The sequence below is a fragment of the Mustela nivalis genome (assembly GCF_964662115.1).
Source record: "Mustela nivalis genome assembly, chromosome: 9".
Taxonomy (NCBI): Eukaryota; Metazoa; Chordata; class Mammalia; order Carnivora; family Mustelidae; genus Mustela; species Mustela nivalis.
In genome coordinates, this window is record NC_139028.1 from 36,506,931 (window position 1) to 36,529,998 (window position 23,068).

At 37.9% G+C, this 23,068-nt stretch overlaps 1 protein-coding gene and 1 pseudogene across 3 annotated transcripts in view; both read left to right on the plus strand.

The window, feature by feature from the left end:
• LOC309840829 (beta-galactosidase-1-like protein 2) overlaps positions 1 to 23,068 on the plus strand; it is a 72,551-nt gene that overhangs the window by 19,104 nt on the left and 30,379 nt on the right. Inside the window, exons 3-8 of one of the 2 annotated variants that reach the window (XM_082683309.1) lie at positions 820 to 888; positions 3,462 to 3,557; positions 4,995 to 5,103; positions 7,957 to 8,049; positions 14,193 to 14,274; positions 15,494 to 15,558. In XM_082683309.1, coding sequence (XP_082539435.1) covers positions 820 to 888; positions 3,462 to 3,557; positions 4,995 to 5,103; positions 7,957 to 8,049; positions 14,193 to 14,274; positions 15,494 to 15,558 — 514 coding nt within the window. Of the gene's footprint in view, positions 1 to 819; positions 889 to 2,983; positions 3,055 to 3,461; positions 3,558 to 4,994; positions 5,104 to 7,956; positions 8,050 to 14,192; positions 14,275 to 15,493; positions 15,559 to 23,068 lie in introns of those variants that run through there. The other variant, XM_082683310.1, reaches the window with a different exon arrangement.
• Positions 12,231 to 13,901, plus strand: LOC309840827 (elongation factor 1-alpha 1 pseudogene; annotated as a pseudogene). The gene has a single exon. The product of its transcript is annotated as an elongation factor 1-alpha 1 pseudogene (transcript).

The following is a 23,068-nucleotide window of genomic DNA, read 5'->3' on the forward strand; positions in this document are numbered from 1 at the left end:
CATACTTGTTATACCTTTTTAGTATTTTATTTTTCTGCTCCTTTCATCCTATATGTCCTTTCTGGGATTGTTTCTATTGCTTGATTTTTTTTTCTGTGTCATATTTTTCCGATTTTACATGCCTAGTAATTTTCTTAATGTATCCCAAGTATTGTGAATCTTGTTTTGTTGTTTGCTGGATTTCATTTTATTCATTCAAAAGTTCTATAAACTTTTCAGCTCTTGCTGGTTTCCATTTTATGGTTAATGGGTTTTTCTTTTTTTCTATTATAGATATGGATTTAAATTTTCATATATTTTCATTAGTATTAAAAAAAAGAAATTTGTGGTTCCACCTCAGAGGGTGTAACATATATATTTATCTACCTGAAGTTCAGCATCAAGGAATGCTATTGGTTGCTTGGATCTGCACTGGGGATTTGAAGGATGAAAATTTTTTTTAAGGTTTTGTTATTTATTTGACAGAGAGAGACACAGTGAGAAAGGGAACACAAGCAGGGGGAGTGGAAGAGGAGAAGCAGGCTTCCTGCCGAGCAGGGGTCTCCATGCAGGGCTCAATGTGGGGCTCATCCCAGGACCCTGGGATCATGAACTAGGCAGAAGGCAGATGTTTAATGACTGAGCCACACAGGCTCCCCTGAAGGAGTAAATTTTTAAGCTAATACAAAGTTCACTCACACACAGAGTCTTGGCTATTGAAATCTTCAATTTCCTTCACAGTACAGATAGGCCAGGTGCTATATTAAAACTGGAGGAATCAATATGGAATAAGGTCAAATAAGGTAAAATATTTTTATATTTCTCTTTTTTCCACTGCAGGCATATTCCCTGGAACCTTCACGAGCCAAGAAAAGGCTGGTTTTATCTTACTGCAAACCTGGATTTCACGTATGTCTTAGTGCTGTGGTTGCTTCTTTCCATGGATTGAAGACAGGGGCTAGCCTCTGGGATCAGATGAACAAATGCACCTTACTTTCTGTTTGGGAAATGATCAGGAAGCTCTGATAATTCTTTTCCCTGGTTTGAAGCCCTCTTGAGCAGTGAATCTGTTATTTGCAATAGAGCGTAGAGCTTAGTGTTTTTGGTGTATTTTATTTACAGTGTGGTTTAGGAAGTCTGCATCTTAAGTGCTGCAGTTTTAATCTATTATGAAGAACCTGCTGTCTCAGTTATAAGAGGATATTTCTGGATGATAGTTTACAAGATTTCTAGTATATAGCACAGAGTATACATGGTCCCCAACTTACAACGTTTTGACTTACAATGTTTTGACTTTATGATGGTATGAAAGTGATATTCATTTAGTAGAAACTGTACTTCAAATTTTGAAGTTTGGTCTTTTTTCAGGCTAACAATATGTTGTACTATACACTTTTATGATACTGAACAGCACCGGCTAACAAGAGTTCCCAGTCAGCCTTGCAATCATCAGGGTAGACAGTGATATACTTACAACCAATCTGTACCTATACAACCATTCTGTTTTTTCATTTTGAGCTTAGTAGTCAGTAAATTACAGGAGATATTCAACACTTAAAAAGGCTTTGTGTTAGATGATTTTGCCCAGCTGTAGGCTAATGTAAATGTTCTGAGCACATTGTAGAGTAAGTTAAACTAAGCTATGACATTCAGCAGGTTAGGTGTATTAAATGCATTTTTTTACTTACAATATTTTCAACTGATGATGGGTTTGTTAGGAAGCAACCCAATAGTAGTAAAATACATGTAGCAAATCTTCAGGAAGATCTATAATTGTTTATTCAAAAATATGTATTAGCTATCTGCTAGAGTTTAGACATTGTCTTTGGTGCAGGGATAGACAGATAATACTCTTTGTACTCTTAAGACTAAAGATTCCCTATAGAGAAGGAGACAAATATTATACTAAAACCACACAACCCAATTTATGGGAACAGATCAGGAAAGGTAACAGTGAAGTTATAGCTGAAGTAATTAAAATGTTGAGTAGGAGATTGCTAGAGGGGACTGAGTGGAATTTTAGGAAGAAGGTCCAGCAAGGGCAAAGTCAGAGATGTGAGAGAACATTTTTAAGTTACTTAAGGTGATGTTAGCTGCTATAACAAGTAAGCTTCAATGTCTTTAACAATAAAGATTTTTTTCATTTAAGTAAAATCTAAAATAGGTATTCCTGGTAAGCATTATGTCTCTTTTCCAAGAAATAATTGAAAGATTCAGGATCTTTCTATATGTGACTTCACCATCTTCTTCATATAGCTTCCAGGCTGCTACACTGCATCAAGTCAACGGTGGAAGAGAGAGAAGGAAGAATCTTTTTAGGAAATCAGAACACATTGCTTGTGTTCACATTCTGTTGGCTTGAAGTCAGTCACATAGCAACACCACCTCAATGCATGCGAGGCTGGGATATGCAGTTGAGCTGTATGCCCAGGAAGAAAAGGGAATGGCTTTGGTGATTAACCTTCTGCCATACATTCTATTTTCTGGGAACTGCAGATAATGCTGTCTGGTTCTCCTATTAGTTTAACTAGAGATAATGCCAAAAAATGAAGCTGAATAGATAGTAGTAGATAGTAGAACACAGCTTGCCTTTATATTTACTATGCTTCACCATTTGGAATCTTTTCTGAAGTCATTGGGAGTCATTTGAAGAATTTTAATTTGGAAAGTTTGTATGTACATTTAGAAAGATTGTACCAGCAGTATTTTAAAGAGGCAGTATAATAATATAGTAGTTGATATTTCATTTCTGGAAGCTCTCTGATTGTACTTTTAGTTCTTCCATTTTCTGAGAATATGACCTTTAGGAAGCTCCAACTTATTTAAGCTTTTATTTCAAGCTTTATTTAAGCTTTTTATTTCATTGTAAAATGGAGATGATATTGATACTTATCTCACTGAACTGTGAAATAAAATAATATTCTTAAAGAAGGCTATAGTGCCAGATGCTGATACAAGATAAAAATTAACTCCTATTTTTGTTGTTGATGATGATTATTGATGAGACTGGAGAATCACTGGAAGAAGGTAAGAAGAAGGAAGGAAAGCAGTCAGAAAACCACTGTCATAACTCAGGTGTGAAATAATGAGTGCTTTAATAAATGTAGTGGAACTAGAAATTAAGAGGAGTTTCATATTTGAAAACATTAAGTTGGAGGAATAAACATGATTTGGTGACTGACTGAAAGTAGGAGACATAGAAGAAGGAGGAACAAGGTTTGTAAGAATCTGCCTTAGCATGGCTTTCTTGCATGGTGGGGGCAGATGCATGGGGAGGAGTAGTCTTCTGGACTTGTTTTCTAGAAACATGAATGAGCCCCTTTGTAAGTGAGTGTAGGGCTCCATGTCTCTCTGGTTCATGCCACCTACAAAGACTTTTGTAGACCAGGCTGGGAGTTCCACCCATTCTAACCTCAGAAGAGAACTCAGTGATTCCAGTCTCAGCCTGAATAATAAATGATCCTTATTGCTTCGCTTCCCAGGACTTTTATAGCCATGGCTTCGGAGGCAGAGCTGTGGGTAATTCTGTGTCCAGGTCCTTATATCGGTAGCGACTTAGACCTTGGAGGCTTACCCAGGTAAGTTGCTCTCTGAGGCCCCTGACCATGACTCCATATGGGCCCCTAGTACATACAAATGCAAGTTAGAGCAAAGGGTTTTGCTGGTTTTCTGTGTACATTTTTTTTTAAAAGATTTTATTTATTTGACAGACAGGGATCACAAGTAGGCAGAGGGGCAGGCAGATAGAGAGTGAGAGAAGGAAGCAGGCTCCCTGCTGAGCAGAGAGCCCAATGTGGGACTCGATCCCAGGACCCTGAGATCATGACCTGAGCCAAAGGCAGCGGCTTAACCCACTGAGCCACCCAGGCGCCCTCTGTGTACATTTTTAACCTATACTATTTTCCCATTTAATGACATAGAAAATAAACTTAGATTTATTGGGATTTATGTAGTATTTTTTTTCTATAAACTTCCATCACAATTCTGCAGTGTAAATAAGATAGAGCATTTTTTTTTTATTTTAGTAAAAACTAGTGGCTGCCACATAAGCAATACCTTTGTAAGTTCTAGTTTTTGTGATGGAGGTACAAGTAGTAAGAAATTGGGTCAATTATCTCTTTTTAAAAAGGGGTATTCCCTCTTGGTAACTTCCAATCATTTTTTATTGTAGTAAAATACACATAACATAAAAACTTACCATTTGAAAGTGTACAGTTTTGTGACAATTAACTACATCAAAAATGTTGAACAACCATCACTACTGTCTAGTGCCAGATTTCTTTGTCACCTGAAAAGGAAGCCCTATGTCCAGTCAACTCCCATTATTCCTTCCCCCAGCCCCTGGCAACCACCAGTTTGCTTTCAGACCCTGTCAGTTTTCCTATTCTGTATATTTCATATAAATTGAATTAGAGAATATGTGACCTTTTGTAACTGGCTTCTTTGCTTAGCATAATGTTCTCAAGGTTCCTCTGTGTTGTAGCAGGTACAGTTCTTCATTCCCATTTTATGGCTAAATAATATTCCATCAAAGAGCATTTTTTAAAAACTTTGAAACAACTTTACAAAAGTCTCACTCCAGACTAGGGGTTTGTAAAGCTTTTCTGTAAAAGGCCAGATAATAAATACTTTCTGTTTTGAAAGCCACATACATAGTCTGTTATGACTACTCAATCCTGCTCCTGTAGCATGAACACAGCTGTGACAACATGTAAACAAATGGATCTGGCTGTGTTCCAATAAAACTTTATTTTGGAAATAGACATTGGCTCTGATTTGGCCTGTGGGCTGCAGTTTGATTTCGGGGCTCTGGATCATTTCATCAGTACACAACTCTGATGTGGTTAAGGTGCTGAGCTATTTGCAGCTAGAATGCAGATTGCTTTTTTAAAGATGGATTAAGATCTGGCAATATACTGTTCTAGTGTAGCTGTCCTTGTTTTCCAGCCTCATGCTTGAGCATTTCTTATTCCTGTTTCCCACCACAAGAGTAATTCTTACCTTTTCAATCCTAGCTGGTTACTCCGGGATCCAAAAATGAAGCTGCGAACAACTTACAGAGGCTTCACTAAAGCAGTGAATCACTATTTTGATAAGATAATTCCCATGGTAGTACAACTCCAGGTAAATCCAAATTCACCATTCTTATGACCAAGAGAAGTAATTGCTTCAGCTGATTTCCTGGATAAAGTTAGCCTATTTTCTATCACACAGAAGCAGGAAGTGCATATATAGCAGTTCGTTCCAATTCCTTATTTAAGAAATACCAGGTTTTTATTACCTTGCTTTTCTGCCTGTTTCCTATCTGCTGCCAACCGGAAGCCTTTTCTCTGGCAGTGGACTTGAAACTGGACTCTGTATATTTTTGTTTTCTCTTTCCCATTGTATCTTTGCCCTCAGTCACCATAAATGGGAAATTAATGGTAGTCCTCAAAATGTCTAAATATGGCTTCTAAAGGTAACGACTTGTCAGTCCTTCACACATAATAGATTAGATGGGTGACCTTAAGTCAGCGATTTTGTAAAAGTTGAAATTTATTTGTTTTTTAACATCCCTCCACCACAATAAAGCCATGATGCCAAACATAATCATTGTTTAGTGGTACTATATTTCTAAAATGGCTGGAAAACAAAACAAAACAAAACAAAACAAAAAGGACTATAAACCAGATAGAAAATGAACAAAGGGAGAGAACAAAAATTTAACATCTATTAGGCATCAAGATTTCTGTGAGGCAATCAACAATTACCTAGCATATTTCACTGCCACAGTAATCATTTGAAGGAGATGTTATCATAGATTAAATGGAGGAAATGACAAACTTGTATGTGGGTAGGAGAGGGCTTCACAGAATGTGAATCTGAATTTACTATGGAGAGTTGGTTCTTAACACTGTGAGTATCTCAGTTGATCAGACTCAAGAAAGCTATTAAAACTACTAAGTGACTAAAGAGAATCTGTGTGCCATTTGGAGAATGTGGAGATAATCCTTCAAAAAGATTAGAGCTATGCTATCCAGTACAGTAGCTATATATATATGCTTTAATTTGATTTAATTAAAATCAAATAAAATTTAAAAATAATTTCCTCTTTTATACTAGACACATTTTTAGTGCTCAGTAGGCATGTGTGGATACCTACCATATTGGGCAATGCAAACACAGAAATATTCATTATCAGAAAGTTCTGCAGGACAGCATTGTACTAGCCCACCCCAAATCAGACTTCTCAGTCTTGCAACTCCTGGAAAACTAAATTAATAATCAGAACTTTGCTTAGTTAACACAAAATCAGGGTCTGAGGCAGTTTGGAGGCCTTAAAAGCACTTTATAATGGTGTTATAAATCAACACTTGCAATGAGTAGCTGCCTTTTAGAACTTCTAGTTGTATTGATCTGGTTCTGGATCTGTCAATTTCTGGATCTTCCCTCTTTATCTATTCTATAACCTGCTAGATTCATAATTGGATAGATGGGAAAGGGGAAGAGAGAAGCAGGTTTTGAAAAAGTTTTTCAGTGTTTGTTAGCAGAAGATGACATTTACATTTTTCAATGTTTGTCAGCAGAGGATGACATTTAAAGGTTTGAGAAACACTCTTGTGGGCCTTTTGTCCTCTTTTTTCCCTATCAGGATATAATGCAGTCATTCCTTGCTTGCTAAAGATTCTTCCATTTCAACTCTTTCCACCCAGTTGATCCTCAACCATGATGAACACAGGTTTTGATGTGCAAACACTTCAATGACACTTACACATGGTGCTGGGTGTTGTCCAGATTCTTACTTGCATGGTTGGTGTGGAGTTTAATCCTTAGAAATCAACACTATTTCTATTTTTGTATGCTGGGAGGAGTATCTCACGCTTCCCCATGTATCTCCGAGGGTAGGTTGAGAAGTTGCTGAAGTGGGCATGATAAACCTCAACTAAGGTGTGACAGGTGCAAGATATGAAGAGAAAATATATTGGCTAGACTGGTGAGAACTATAAAGATAGGGGATGACTGAATATGTTACCATCAACAGACAGGAATGAGTAGGGATGGGAAATGTGAAGATATTTGCAAGAGGGCATAATTACGAGAACAGAAGGGATGTGACTTAGCACAAAGTTGGGATTAATAAAGAACCATGAGAAACATCAACATTTAAGAGGTGGGTAGGGCAAGAGGAGCTCACAAAAGAAAACTGAAGTGTAGTGACCAGGCCAGAGGCAGGCCAGAAACTAGGAAAGAGCAATAGGAGACCACAGATGAGAGGTTTCAAGAAGGAGAAGGTAGCCAAGGATGCCAAATGTTGCCTAGAGAGATAGTAAATTTGAATTTAAATTTATTGCTTGAACTTAGCAAAGATAAGGTATTGTTAATAACGTAGGTGGAATGGAAAGAATGGGAATGAGTAAAAGAGTAAATGAGTAAATGAGAGAAAAAGAAGTCAAGTGTTAGTTCAGGAATATTTCAGAGTTTGTCCATGAAGATGAAGAGGGCAAGATAGTGGGCACTGGAGGGGGAAGTGGTCCAGGCAAGTTATTTTTAACAGAGGACTTTGTGTCAATTTAAATGATAATGGGGAAGGTTTAGTAAAGAGGGAGATGATGATATAGAAGACAGAAGGGTAGTCCAAAAAGGGTGAAGTTCCTGAGAAGTAAGGAGGATGAGAGACATTTGACTCATTTAACTGGTGCTAAGATAGAAAGGATGGAAGTGGAGGTGTGAAGCATCATGCTTAATACATTGAATTAAAAGGGAAAAGGGTGGGAGTCCATTAATGGGAAGTAATAGAAAAGGTAGGATTCTAGGAGCAGTTGACTGCTGACTGTGGAGTGAGAGAAATTGCCTGAATTATAGTGTAACTTGCAGTTGAGTTTAGGAACGTGTTATTTTTATGGCACTCTAAGTATGTGTGTGCAACAGCAAAATTGAGAAAATCTAGGCTTTCCCACAGTAACTTTACTCTCAAACTCTCATCTCCTTGACCCTCAGTATGGAAAGGGAGGCCCCATCATTGCTGTGCAGGTTGAGAATGAATATGGTTCATATCATCGGGATAATCGTTACATGTCTTATATTAAAAAGGTAAGTGCTCCTTTCAATTTCCTCCATGTTCACATATTTTTTTCCTCATTTTGTTAGTTTGTGGAGCAAACTAACTATCCTGAGTAGCTATAGCTTGCCTGATACCATGGAATATAAAGATGAATAAGGTCCAGTTTAATTTTTTTCATGCATTTATGTCCCAAGATGAGAATAAGACAGACTGATGTTAAAATATTTTTCTTTTCTGTGAAAAACATAGCTCTCTTTTGGTTGGTGTTTGTATAATACATACTTTTCTATCCTCTTACTTTCAATTATTCTGGATTCATATGCTTTTTAAAAATTTTTTTATTTTTTATAAACATATATTTTTATCCCCAGGGGTACAGGTCTGTGAATCGCCAGGTTTACACACTTCACAGCACTCACCAAAACACATACCCTCCCCAATGTCCATAACCCCACCCCCCTTCTCCCAACCCCCCTCCCCCCAGCAACCCTCAGTTTGTTTTGTGAGATTAAGAGTCACTTATGGTTTGTCTCCCTCCCAATCCCATCTTGTTTCATTGATTCTTCTCCTACCCACTTAAGCCCCCATGTTGCATCACCACTTCCTCATATCAGGGAGATCATATGATAGTTGTTTTTCTCTGCTTGACTTATTTCGCTAAGCATGATACACTCTAGTTCTATCCATGTTGTCGCAAATGGCAAGATTTCATTTCTTTTGATGGCTGCATAGTATTCCATTGTGTATATATACCACATCTTCTTGATCCATTCATCTGTTGATGGACATCTAGGTTCTTTCCATAGTTTGGCTATTGTGGACATTGCTGCTATAAACATTCGGGTGCACGTGCCCCTTTGGATCACTACATTTGTATCTTTAGGGTAAATACGCAGTAGTGCAATTACTGGGTCATAGGGCAGTTCTATTTTCAACATTTTGAGGAACCTCCAAGCTGTTTTCCAGAGTGGTTGCACCAGCTTGCATTCCCACCAGCAGTATAGGAGGGTTCCCCTTTCTCCGCATCCTCGCCAGCATCTGTCATTTCCTGACTTGTTGATTTTAGCCATTCTGACTGGTATGAGGTGATATCTCATTGTGGTTTTGATTTGTATTTCCCTGATGCCGAGTGATATGGAGCACTTTTTCATGTGTCTGTTGGCCATCTGGATGTCTTCTTTGCAGAGATGTCTGTTCATGTCCTCTGCCCATTTCTTGATTGGATTATATGTTCTTTGGGTGTTGAGTTTGCTAAGTTCTTTATAGATTTTGGACACTAGTCCTTTATCTGATATGTCATTTGCAAATATCTTCTCCCATTGGATTCATATGCTTAAGGAACATACCTTATAAGCAGTATATGATTAGAATTTGTTTTTGTTACTTCATTATGAAAATTCTTATCTTTTAAATGAGTTATTTGGCTAATTTAAATTTAATATAATTACTGACAGTTGCATTTATTTATTTTTTTAAAAAAGATTTTATTTATTTATTTGACAGAGACCACACGTAGGCAGACAGGCAGGGAGGAGGAAGAGGATGTGGGGCTTGATCCCAGGACCCCAGGATCATGACATGAACCAAAGGCAGAGGCTTTAGCCCACTGAGCCACCCAGGCATCCCATTGACAGTTGCATTTAAATCTACCATCCTGTTAACTTTCTATTTGCCCTACCTGTCTTATGGTCTTTTCTCTCTCTCTTTTTTTTTCTTCCTTTTGGATTGACTGAATATTTTTTTTATTCCATTTTTTTCCTGTATTAGCCTGTTAAACACTTTTTACTTTTCTTTTAGTATTGGCCATAGAGACTACTATTTATGCTAGACTACTGTTTATCCTAGACTACTATTTATGCTAGACTACTGTTTATCCTAGACTACTATTTATCCTAGAAATATTATTGTCTAATATAAATTAGTGTGTTTGCTGGTTCCTAGACAAATTAAGTTTAATTGCATTTTCCTCCTTTCTTTCCTCAGTACTATTGTTATTTCTTTTAATGCTAAATATATTTTATGTCCACAAGATATTATTTTTATTATTACATGGAGTAATTTAAATTTATGTACCTAATTTACTTTTTTGTTGCTCTTATCTCCTCTCTGCATCTCTGAGCTTTATCTCTCTTATCATTTCCTCTGCCTAAAGAATACCTCTTTGTATTTTCTTTGTTGCAGGTATGCTATTAACAAATTCTCTCACCTTTTGTTTACCTGAAAATTTGCCTAGTTCATCATCCATTTTGAAGGATATTCGTACTGTATGTAGAATTCTAGTTGGCAGTTATTTTCTTTGATGATTCTCTGGCATACAATTTTTTTTATTAAGAAGTTAGGTATTGATAATGTTATGGTTCCATTGAAGGTAAAATGTATTTTTCTTCTGGCTTCTTTTAAGATTTATTTTTTGGTTTTCCTCAACTTTACTAAGATTTGGCTAGGTGTGGTTTTTATTTTTATTCTGCCTACATTTGTTTGCACCCCTCATTATGTGGCTTGAAGTCTTTAATTGGTTTTGGAAAATCTCCACCAACTGTCAGCTTAATTTTTTCTCTCCTTTCCTCTAGGACTTCTGTTATACAAAACTAGATATTTCATCATATTTGTTTTGCTCTTTTCTGACTTACTTTTTTCTAAGATATCTTGTAATTTATGAATTTTGTCTGCAGCTTTGTCTAAATTGATGTTAAACCTAGTTCTTAATTTCACATATAGTGACTTTTAGTTCTAGAATTTTCATTTGATTCTTTTCTGTGGTTTCCTTTTTTTGGCCAAAATTTTTCATTTTTAAAAGATTCCTTGAACACATTAATTATAATTATTTCAAAGCTGTGTTTAAGAAACCTAATGTCTAATTTCCTATCTATCTCTTCTGTTGTCTGTTTTTCTCATGTTTTCAGTAAATAATATCTTTTGGTATGCCTAATAATTTTTCAATCCAATTTATTTATGAAAACATGACTGAGATCATTTGAAGTTCTTCAGATGGATTTATTTTTGCTTCTAACAAATAATTTGGAGCTGGGCTTTAATTCTTATGAGAGTAAGTCTAATTCTTGCTCACCTTCTCTCCTAGGGGATAGATAATCCTTTGCGACCCAGCTAAAAGCCTAAAATTGTTATGGCACCTCTTCTATTTTGGAAGTCTATAAACTGCAATTTCTTTCCCAACATCCCATAAAATGCTGGGGAATCTAATCAGCTTTTTAGCCTCTCAACTGATGCTTGGGGAATCAATGTCTGAAGGAAAAAGTTTAAAACATGCTAGTTTCACCTCTCTCGGCTGCCTGCCTCTCTGAAAACTTGACTCCTCAAGTCCTTCCTTGACATATGTCTAGTATTTGTCCAGCTCATCTAGTCGCTATTAGCAGGATGGTTAGTCTGAAACAAAATAGCCCACTGTGCCTAGAAGTGGAACCTATTGCCATCCCTATGAGTAGTGGTCCATGAATCCCAGTTAGCACACTTTTCTTTACCAAGTGTTCTAGTTTAGATGAAAAGTTATATTGTCCTCTACCAATTTGCCATATTGCTTGCTGGTCCCCAAATTGGGAAACATTACATCTAATAGGACCTATGGTAGTAGAAGTTTGGCTGTAATTAATATATGACATGCTATCTCCTCTCACTCATTCTGTTCACCTCTCAGCCTTCCCTGTTTTTCAGAAGAGTTCAGGAGAAGCAAACCACCTTCTCATTCCCAACAAGGATAATTGCAGGAATAGTTTCACCTTCAGAATATTGCAATCTACAGGCCCAGGAAGACATACCTTTGGCTTTTCTCAGTATTGATGGCCATAGTCTCAGTATTTGATTTATCAAATAGATAAATTTCTTAGCCTCTTCTCTCTCTCTTTGATTTAGACTATCTTGGATTTATTTCTAGTTGAAGTAGAGACATTAAAGTTTCAGGCAGTGACAAGTGCAACCATAGACTGACTAAATAAAAATTTACCTGTGCATGCCATTGACCAAAGGAAAACCAGCAGTTGTGCGTGTGTTTCCTAATCCACCCCGTGAGCTGGGTCCCGGGCATGTAGATAATTTGCATATGAGTATGGAGGAGAAGTTTGTCTTAAGCTCTCTGATGCACTATACAAAATCTGGGATTCAAGGCCTTAGGGGAAAGCACTGTATTAAGGTGAATGAAAATAGTCTCACTGGCTTTTTCGCAATGGGTTTGCTGCCAGAACACAGGTGTCGTGAAAACCACCACTCAACCTAAACCAGAATGGGGAAGGAAAAGGCTCTTATCTACATTGTTGTTATTGGACACGTAGATTCAGGCAAGTCTACCACTACTGGTCATCTGATCTACAAATGTGGTGGGATCGACAAAAGAACTATCGAAAAATTCGAGAAGGAGGCTGCTGAGATGGGAAAAGTCTCCTTCAAGTATGCATGATAAACTGATGGATAAACTGAAAGCTGAACATGAACGTGATATCACCATTGATATCTCCCTCTGGAAATTCGAGACCAGCAAGTATTATGTGACTATCACTGATACTCCAGGACACAGAGACTTTATCAAAAACATGATTACAGGCACATCTCAGGCTGACTGTGCTGTCCTGATTGTTGCTGCTGGTGTTGGTGAATTTGAAGCCAGTATCTCCAAGAATGGGCAGACCCGTGAGCATGCCCTTCTGGCTTACACTCCGGGTGTAAAACAACTATGTTGGTGTTAACAAAATGGATTCCACTGAGCCACCCTACAGCCAGAAGAGATATGAGGAAATCGTTAAGGAAGTCAGCGCCTACATTAAGAAAATTGGCTACAACCCCAACACAGTAGCATTTGTGCCAATTTCTGGTTGGAATGGTGACAACATGCTGGAGCCAAGTGCTTACATGCCTTGGTTCAAGGGATGGAAAGTCATCCGTAAAGATGGGAATGCCAGTGGACCACACTGCTTGAAGCTCTGGATTGCAACTTGCCACCAGCTCGTCCAACTGACAAGCCCTTGCGTCTGCCTCTCCAGGATGTCTACATTATTGGTGGTATTGGTTCTGCCCCTGTGAGCCGAGTGGAGACTGGTGTTCTTAAACCTGGCATGGTGGTCACCTTTTCTCCAGTCAATGCTACAACTGAAGTCAAGTCTGTTGAAATGCACCATGAAGCTTTGAGTGAGGCTCTTCCTGGGGACAGTGTGGGCTTCAATGTCAAGAACGTATCTGTCAAAGATGTTTGTCGGGGCAATGTGACTGGTTACAGCAAAAATGACCCACCAATGGAAGCAGTTGTCTTTTCAGGTGATTATCCTGAACCACTCAGGCCAAATTAATGCTGGATATGCACCTGTGCTGGATTGTCACGCAGCTCACATTGCTTGCAAGTTTGCTGAGCTGAAGGAGAAGATAGATCGTCATTCTGGAAAAAAGTTGGAAGATGGTCCCAAGTTCTTGAACTCTGGTGACGCTGCCATTGTTGATATGGTTCCTGGCAAGCCTATGTGTGTTGAGAGCTTCTCTGACTATCCTCCTCTGTGCCATTTTGCTGTTTGTGACAAAAGACAGACAGTTGCTGTGGGTGTCATCAAAGCAGTGGACAAGAAGGCAGCTGGAGCTGGCAAGGTCACCAAGTCTGCCCATAAAGCTCAGAAGCCTCAATGAATATTATCCCCAATACCTGCCACCCCAGTCTTAATCAGTGGTGTTTGTGTCAATTGGCCATTTAAGTTTAATAGTAAAAGACTGGTTAATGATAACAATGCATCGTAAAACCTTTAGAAGGAAAGGAAAATGTTTTGTGGACCATTTGTTTTTGTGTGTGTGTGTGTGGCAGTTTTAAGTTACTAGTTTTTAAAATCAGTACTTTTTAATGGAAACAACTTGACCAAATATCTGTCACAGAATTCTGAGACCCATTAAAACAAAAGTTTAATGAAGGGGAAAAAGAAAAGAAAGAAAGAAAATAGTCTCACTGCTTCTTCCTTTAGGTCCGATATTTTAATTGTCAGTTTTGCCTTTCTGAGTGTGGCTGAGGCGGGGATGATGTTTTTTGGTTCTAATTTACTAACTTACAATAAGTTGGATGAAAGAATTAGGCTTGTTCTCCATTCCTCAGCTTCATTCCAGTATTTTTATCGCCATCATTTTTTTTCTAGAGAAAAGCCATTCCATGGGATAAGGGGCAGTTCATTTACCTTACTAAATTTCTTCACAGGCTCTGATCACAAGAGGAATCAAGGTGCTGCTTATGACCGCTGATAATGGAGATGAACTGACAAGAGGCCACTTAAAACGGGGTACAATTTCTCTTTATTCTTTTTCCTGTACTAGTGAAGTCTGAAAGAGAACCGCAGTCCTTCTGATGCTTTATTTCTCCCATTTCCCATGGATGCTTTATTTCTCCCCATAGTTTTCTTTTTAAAGATTTTATTTATTTGAAAGAGACAGAGAGAGCATGAGAACATGCAAGCCCACAAGTTGGGGGAAGGGCAAAAGGAAAGGGGGAAGGAGAAGCAGATTCCCCACTGAGCATGGAGCCTGACTATGGGGCCTGATCCTTGGGACCCTGAGATCACAACCTGAGCTGAAGTCAGATGCTTAATCAACTAATCCTGAGGCCCCATAGTTTTTTAGGAGAAAGTGGTGGGGTGAGTTAAGGAACAAGTTCTTACCCTACTACCCCACCAGCTGTTACTTACAGAACCAACAATGCAGAACGCTTGCTGGATCCTTTTCAGTCCTTAGTGGTCAGAGTGGGGCCTGGCTGAGACCTGAGTAAGGGCTATCTTTGTCATTGCCAAATGTCTATGACTGAACAACAGGAAGTGGAGGCAGTGTCAGAGAAATAGTACTGTCATGGACCAAGACCCCAAACTCGGAGGATAAATAAGTTTGGGGAATAAATGTATTAGGGAAACATGGAATAGAATTCTAAGGAGGGAAGATGGATTGACACTTTTGACACTTAAGAAAATGGAAAAAGACGATGTGCAGACAGATTGAATCAGAGAAAACCGCTATCTGCAGTCCTTTCACACACACAGCCTGTCAGGCATGTTCTCTTCTGTTGGCCTTTCTCCCATCTTTTGGTGTCCTTCATCTTGTAGGAGAGGCAGGAGAGCATTCTGAATTAGAATTCAGGATATCTATAGTCAAGTTTTAGGTCTTAGGCTATTCATCTCTTTGGGCTGAGTTTTTTCATTTGACTTTTGTTTATTCATCAGCATAACTTAATTTATTTTAACCAGTCTTGTTGTCTGGATCATTCATTGTAAATGTTAAATGAAGGGATGTACGTGAAAACACTTTGTATGGAGCAGGTATGGACCCACATGCAGGAACATATCTTTATTATTAACCGCAATCAATAAAGTGTTAATGAGAACTCCCTCTGAGGTGTATGCGCAGAAGTTGTGGATGCCCACATCTTCATCCTCTGTCTGGGAGTATAGTCTTTCTCTGCTCAACAGTGCTTGTAGGAGGACTTCATACACAGTGTCTCCTTTTCCTCCACAGTACTTTCCACTGTCCACATGAAAAATATAAAGAAAGAAACTTATGATACACTCTTATCAATTCAGGTAAGGATTTTTGAGAGATGGGAGATGTTTTGATTCTGGCTCACTCTAGGACCTCTATTTCATTTGGTGGGGAAATTCTCAGCAGGGATTAATTCAGTTAAAACCTGGATGTGTTATGCCCTTGAAATGCCTGCTGTAGGTGGTTTGGGGTATAACTAAATCAAGTTCAAATGCTTACAATGTCTGGGCCATAGCCCTTTAGAAGAATACGGAATGAGAAACATAGCATACTAGCAAAGCAGCGTCAGTAGGAATCCTCACAGCAGTCCAGGGGCAGTCCCTACACCCAGTGACAGCTCAGGTTTTAGGGAATGGGAACCATCCTTTCAGAGAAGCCTCAGTCTCAGTGGGGGAACCAACCAGTATCCTTTTTCACAGCTCTATAGGTATAGATTCCAAGTCTGCTAAAGGGAACTCTCAGTTTCAAGATACACTGCATGCAGGCATCTAGGTCTACACTAGGAACTTGTATATCATTCATAGTTCTCCAGTCCAGATACAATTTGCTAATCAGAGATCATTTTAATCATAGCAATCTACCTGATAACATGCATAGCATTCGACTTTATCTGGTTTTCAGGTAGACCTGAAGTTAGTTTGCATGGGCAAAGAGAGAGGTTTTTGTTAACCCCTTACGCATGGCCCCATTCACCTGTAAGTACTTATGATCCAGTGAGAGAGACAAGGAAGGTAAATAAACACAAGATAGGAAGTGCTAATTGCAGTAAAACTATTAATGGTAACTGGAGATCAGAGGGTGGTATAGATTCCTACCACCAGTTGAGATCCATAGTCATGTGTTTCATTTTTCACAGGACTGAGATATGTGGTATTAGGAGCAAAAGAAGAATATGTTAATTACCATCAATATAAAATAACGTCTGGAACTCTAAAAACCGTTAAATCCCTGATTCTCCTCCCCTATGGTCTGAGATAGCACTTAAGATTTAGAGAAGAGATACAAAGGGAGATGTCCAGCTTTGTAATGACTAGGCCAACATCAGGAAGTGGTACAGGAAGCTCAGAGATGTGCAGGGATTAGGGTCAGTGCATTCCAAGGGAATATGAAGAGGTGCTATAATTCCCATGACAAAGTAAGCACTCAGATAGATGTTAACATTATGATAATGGAAGAAGAATGGGGGGGGGCAATTAAACCAGTGGAATCCAAAGTTAAAAATGATATGCTGTCTATAATTAGCAAAGTTCTGAAAATGAGGTAATTTGTTTATTTATTGAGTAAGTCAGCAAATGTTTTTAACATCTACTGTGTACCAGTTAGGTACTTTTCAAGGCACTGTGTATAAAGCAGTGAATGAAATCTATAAAAGCAGAACTTTTGGAGCTTATATTTTAGTGGTAAGAGGCAGACAATAAACAAAGGCAAATACAGAGTATGAGGTATTAACAAAAGCTAGAAAAACTTGTGATAATATTTAAATACACAACTTTATGTAATCTTCCTATTTTTTTCATGTTTACTTCCTATATTACCATGTTGAAAGCTATTAATTGTACTCTCATTTTGCAGATGAGGAAACCATGACTTAGGTTAAATTACTGATTTGAGATCACAGGTTGATAATCAGACCATGTAATAGAATAACCCAGGCTTAAACTTAAAACTTCTGCTCCCAAATTCCATGCTCTTCTCACTTTCTTATATCATTAACTGTTTAAACTTCTTCTGTGGTAAGAAAATTATTTGATACAATATAGGAGCAATCACAGGAATTAAATAACAAAAATAAGTACCCATAGCTTTAGAAAGTTCATTATAACTTGTTTCTAATACATTTCTTATGTGAGAAATTGAACATGAGAGAAACACAATTCTTAGGACACATGTAACTAAATAAGGGGAGAAAGCGGAGCTTTTGAATCCCTATTTTGTTTTTGTATTCTCTATCAAAGAGATTCCTCTCCAGACTGGACAAGGTAGAGCATACATAGTTAAGGGGGAGCTAAAGCTTGAAGTGGATGAGAAGTTAGATATTTCAAATTTAGATCAGAATGAGCACATTATTTTGAGTGGGTACCTTGTGCCAGATCCTGTGCTAGGCTCTGGATATATACTGATGATGAAAAAGATATCTTCTTTGTCCTTGTGGAGGCTATTTCCAGGATTTTTCATTGAGTATGGGGGCTCTGTTATTGGTTCTGTTCTGACTGATCCTCTTCTGAGGGAAGATACAGAAGCTGTGCTTGTCAAAGGTCTAGATGAGACAGTGCTGGAAAGGAGTGCTCATACACCAAATGATGGGATCTGCTGTATTAGAGTAGGCTGCAATCAACACAGATAATTATAAAGTCCCTGCATTAAAATTAACAACAAAACAGCAGCCGCAGAGCTGAAATACCAAAATGCAGAAAGGAAGAGATCCATCCTGCTGGTAGTTTATACGAAAGAGATTTAGAATGCTATCTGATGGCAGCTTTCACTTAAATAAAATCTGTGACATCTACTACCAAGTTTTGAAAACTTGGGTTTTATTACTATGAGTGATATTACCATATTTTTTCATACTGGTTGGAGCACATTTGAAGAATTTGTTTTTGTGTTTTTGTTCAGGCTATTTTGTTTTAAGAGATATTTTAACAAAGTGGAATGCTTCCAGGAAATGTAATTTAGGATTTCTCTGAAAATAAATGAAAGGTACTGGGAGTTCAGTTTGAAGTTGACCAAGATGGTGACAGGAGAGTGCTGAGCTCCCTTCCTCCCACACATACCCCAAATATACAGCCACCCACAAGCAATTCCCTCTGAATTAGGTATAGAAACTAGCTGAGTGACTTTACATATTGTGAGAATGAAAAAATATTCACACCAAAATAGGTGGGAAAGGCTGAGACATGTTCTTATCCTAAACCTCATCCTCTGATATAGTGTCAAAATTGAGAGGGAATCCTCAGCCCCTAGCTTCTCCCTGAGGAGTGGAGGATTCGGAACCCACATCTAGTGTCCCAACTTTTAAGACTCCCACTGGAGATATGGGCTTCCAAACACCTAGCTCTGAAAGCTGTGCCCATGAAACCCATAAAACTCTCTATAAAAAAGGAAGCAATTGCAATGGCCACATGAGCACTAATCATGACTGCCCCTCCACCCCACAGGGCTCAGCACAGAGGGAAAGGCAAAATCATCTATGTCCCAATCTGTCCCCAAAGAGGTATATCTGGAACTTTAAAGGTTACTGTTTGAGGGCCAGCCAGGCTTCTAATTTAGCAGGCAGCTAGAAGCTGACTGCAATCTCTCCAGTACTGGGGAGCCAGCAGACACATTTCACACATTTTTCCAGTTCACTCCAATAATAAAACCAAGTCCCCGAGATCTCTCTGGATGGAGCTTGTGCACATATCTGGTACCTAGCTTGCAGCAGTGACCTGAGGCTGCTGGATCACCTGGTTGTAATAATCAATGGCACCTCTACTCAAGAGCACTACAGTACTATAGCAAAGTACTACAGTACAGTCCTTAACAAGGACAGAAGCTTCTCCTTCCCAACTGGCGATACATACCTAGGCCCAACACTGATAAAGCAAGCTAAAATGCCCATCTCCCAGTTTCTCCCTGAAAGGAGCTTAGCAATATATTTCTCGCTGGTGCCTGAGCTTCCAGGCTCTAATCAGTCTGCATCTGGCTGCTGATTGTGATCCTCTCCTTTGGGACAGTGTCAGCTCCTGGCACTTGCTCAACTACTATGAGCCACTAAAAACAAAGAAGACGGCTCAGACAATCTCAAAAGTTTGAGAGACAACTAGGAACCTGGGCTGGGATGATCAACAAGGCTCATCTACATGAGATCATTCTGTCAAGATGGGGAGAGATGACTCTTTGTATATAATACACAGGAGTTAACAGAGAGTAAAAGAAAATGAAAAACAAACAAACTAAAAACCAGAGGAATATGTCCCAAACAAAAGAAAAAGAAACTCCAGAAACAGATCTTAATAAAATTTAAGTAAGTGCTTTGCTTTATAGAGAGTTCAAAATAATATCATAGAGATACTTACTGAGGTCAGGAGCACAACACATATGCAAAGTGATAATTTCAACAAAGAGATAGAAAATATAAAAAAGTACCAAGCAGAAATCATAGTTCAACTATAATAGTTGAACTAAAATCTAATAGAAGGGCTCAACAGTAGAGTTGATGAAGTGGAAATAAAAAGATCTGCAAACTCAAAGACAGTGTGGTAGAATTCTTCCAATCATAAGAGAAAAAGAAAAAAGAATGAAAAAATAAAAAGTGTTCTGAGAGCTTAAGGGATTTATGGGGCACCTTATGGGACAAATCAGAGAATATACACATTATAAAGATCCTGAAGGGAGAAGAGAAAAGGGAACAAAAAATAATGACTGGAAACTTGCCTAGGTTAGGGAATGAAACAGACATCCAGATCCAGGAAACCTATAAAGTGCCAAATAAAATGAATCCAAGGAGATTTATACTGGAACATATCAATATAAATTTGTCAAAAGGTAAAGACAAGGAGAAAATCTTAAAAACAAGAAAGAAGCGACCTGTTACAAATAAGGGAACTTCTATAACGCTACCACAGATTTTTTTTTAAGTTTTTATTTAAATTCAATTTAATTGACATATATTGTATTATTAGAATTCAGGGATTCATCAGTTGCATATAACACCCAGTTCTCATTACTTCAAGTGCTCTCCTTAATGCCCATCACCTAGTTACCCGATCCCCCCATCCACCTCCCCTATAGCAACCCTAGGTTTGTTCCCTATACTTAGAATCTTTTATAGTTTGCCTCCCTCTTTTATTTTATTTATCCTTCTCTTCCTCTATGTTCATTTGTTTTGTTTTTTATATGAGTGAAATCATGTAGTATTTGTCTTTCTCTGACTGACTTATTTTGCTTAGCATAATACCCTCTAGTTCCATCCATGTTGCTGCAAATGGCAAGATTTCATTCTTTTTGATGTTGAGTAATATTCCATTATAGAAATATAGTACATTTTTATCTGCTCTATGTTGTCTGTTGATGGACTTCTGGGCTCTTTCCATATTTTGGCTATTGTGGACATTGCTGCTATAAACATTGGGGTGCATGTGCCCCTTCGAATCACTGTTTGTATCTTTTGGATAAATACCTTGTAGGGCAATTGCTGGGTCATAGAGTAGCTCTATTTTTAACTTTTTGAGGACCCTTCATACTGTTTTCCAGAGTGGCTGTACCAGTTTATATTTCCACCAGCAGTGTAAGAGGGCTCCCTTTTCTCCACATCCTCACCAATATCTGTTGTTCCTGACATGTTAATTTTAGCCATTCTGACCAGTGTGAGGTGGTGTCTCATTGTGGTTTTGATTTGCATTTTCTTAATGACAAGTATCGAGCATTTTTTCATGTTTCTCTTGGCCATTTGTATGTCTTCTTTGAGGAAATGTCTGTTCATGTCTTCTATTTGTTGACCAGATTTTTTTGGTTTTTTTGGGTGTTGAGTTTGATAAGTTCTTTATAGATTTTGTATACTAGCATTTTATCTGATAAGATAGTTGCAAATATTTCTCCCACTCTTTAGGTTGTCTTTTGGTTTTGGCAACTGTTTCCTTTGCTGTGCAAAAGCTTTTTATCTTGATGAAGTCCCAAGAATTCATTTTTGTTTTTGTTTCCCTTGACTTTGGGGACATGTATAGCAAGGAGTCACTGTGGCCAAGGTCAAAGAGATTGCTGCTTATGTTCTTCTCTAGGATTTTGGTGGATTCCTATCTCACATTGAGGTTTTTCATCCATTTTCTTTTTATTTTTATGTATGGTGTAAGAAAATGGTCCAGTTTCATTCTCCTGCATGTTGCTGTCCTGTTTTTCCAACACCATCTATTGAAGAGATTTTTTTCCATTTGATGTTCTTTCCTGCTTTGTTGAAGATTAGTTGAGGGTCCATATCTGGATTCTCTATTGTGCTTCACAGAGGTGTGTGTCTGTTTTTGTGCCAGTGCTATATAGTCTTGATGATTACAGCTTCAAATCCAGAATTTTGATGATTCCAGCTTTGGTTTTTTTTTTTTTTTTAACATTCCTTTGGCTATTTGGGGTCTTTTCTGGTTCTGCAGAAATTTTAGGATTGTTTGTTTCAGCTCTATGAAAAAAGCTGATGGTATTTTGATATGGATTGTATTGAATATATAATTATTTTGGGTGGCACGGACATTTTAACAATATTTGTTCTTCCATTCCATGAGCATAGAATGTTTTTTTATTTCTATGTGTCTTCCTCAACTTCTCTCATAAGTGTTCTATAGTTTTCAAAGCATAGATCTGTACCTCTTTGGTTAAGTTTATTCCTAGGTATTTTATGGGTTTTGGTGCTCTTGTAAGTGGTATCAATTCCTTAATTTCTCTTTCTTCAGCCTCATTGTTAGTGTATAGAAATAAAACTGACTTCTGTGCATTGATATCCTTCCACTTTTCTGAATTCCTGTATCAGTTCCAGCAATTTTTTTGTAGAGCCTTTTGAGTTTTCTACAGAGTATCATATTGTCTGTGATGAGTTAGAGTTTGACTTGCTCTTTGCTGACTTGGATGCAGTTATTCCTTTGTGTTGTCTGACTGCTGAGGCTAGGACTTCCAGTACTGTGTTGAACAACACTGGTGATAGTGGTCATCTCTGTTGTGTTCCTGACCTTAGGGGAAAAGTTTTCAGTTTTTTCCTATTGAGAATGATATTTACTGGATTTTTTTTTTGTTTTGCTTGTTTGGCTTTTATGATATTGATATAGATATGATATTGAGGTATGTTCCTTCTATCCCTACACTGTGGAGGTTTTAATCAATAAAGGATGCTGTATTTTGTCAAATGCTTTTTCTGCATCTGTTGAGAGGATCATGATTCTCACCCTATCTTTTATTAATGTGTTATATCACATGGATTGATTTGCAGATCTTCAACCACCCTTGAAGCCCTGGAATAAATCCCACTTGGTCATGGTCAATAATCCTTTTATTATTCGATTATAATAATTAATTAATTAATTAATTATTCTGTTGGATCATATTAGCTAGTGGCTTGCTGAGAATTTTTTTTAATCAATGTTCATCAGGAATAGGTCTGTAATTCTCCTTTTCAGTGGGTATCTTCAGTTTTGGGATCAAGGTAGTTCTGGCTTCATAGAATGAGTTTAGAAGTTTTCCTTCCATTTATAGTTTTTGGAACAGATTTAGAAGAATAGGTACTAATTCTTCTTTAAATGTTTGGTAGAATTCTGCTGAGGGGCCATCTGGTCTGGGACTCCTGTTTCTTGGGAGATTTTTAATTACTGATTCAATTTATTTGCTGTTTATGGGTCTTTTCAGATTTTCTATAGCTTCCTATTTCAATTTTGGTAGCTTACATGTTTCTGGGAATTCATCCATTTCTTCCAGATTGCCTAATTTGTCAGCATATAATTGCTCATAAGTCTCTTATAATTGTTAGTATATCTGTGGTATTGGTTGGGATCTATCCTCGTTCATTCATGATTTTATTTATTTGGGTCCTTTCTCTTT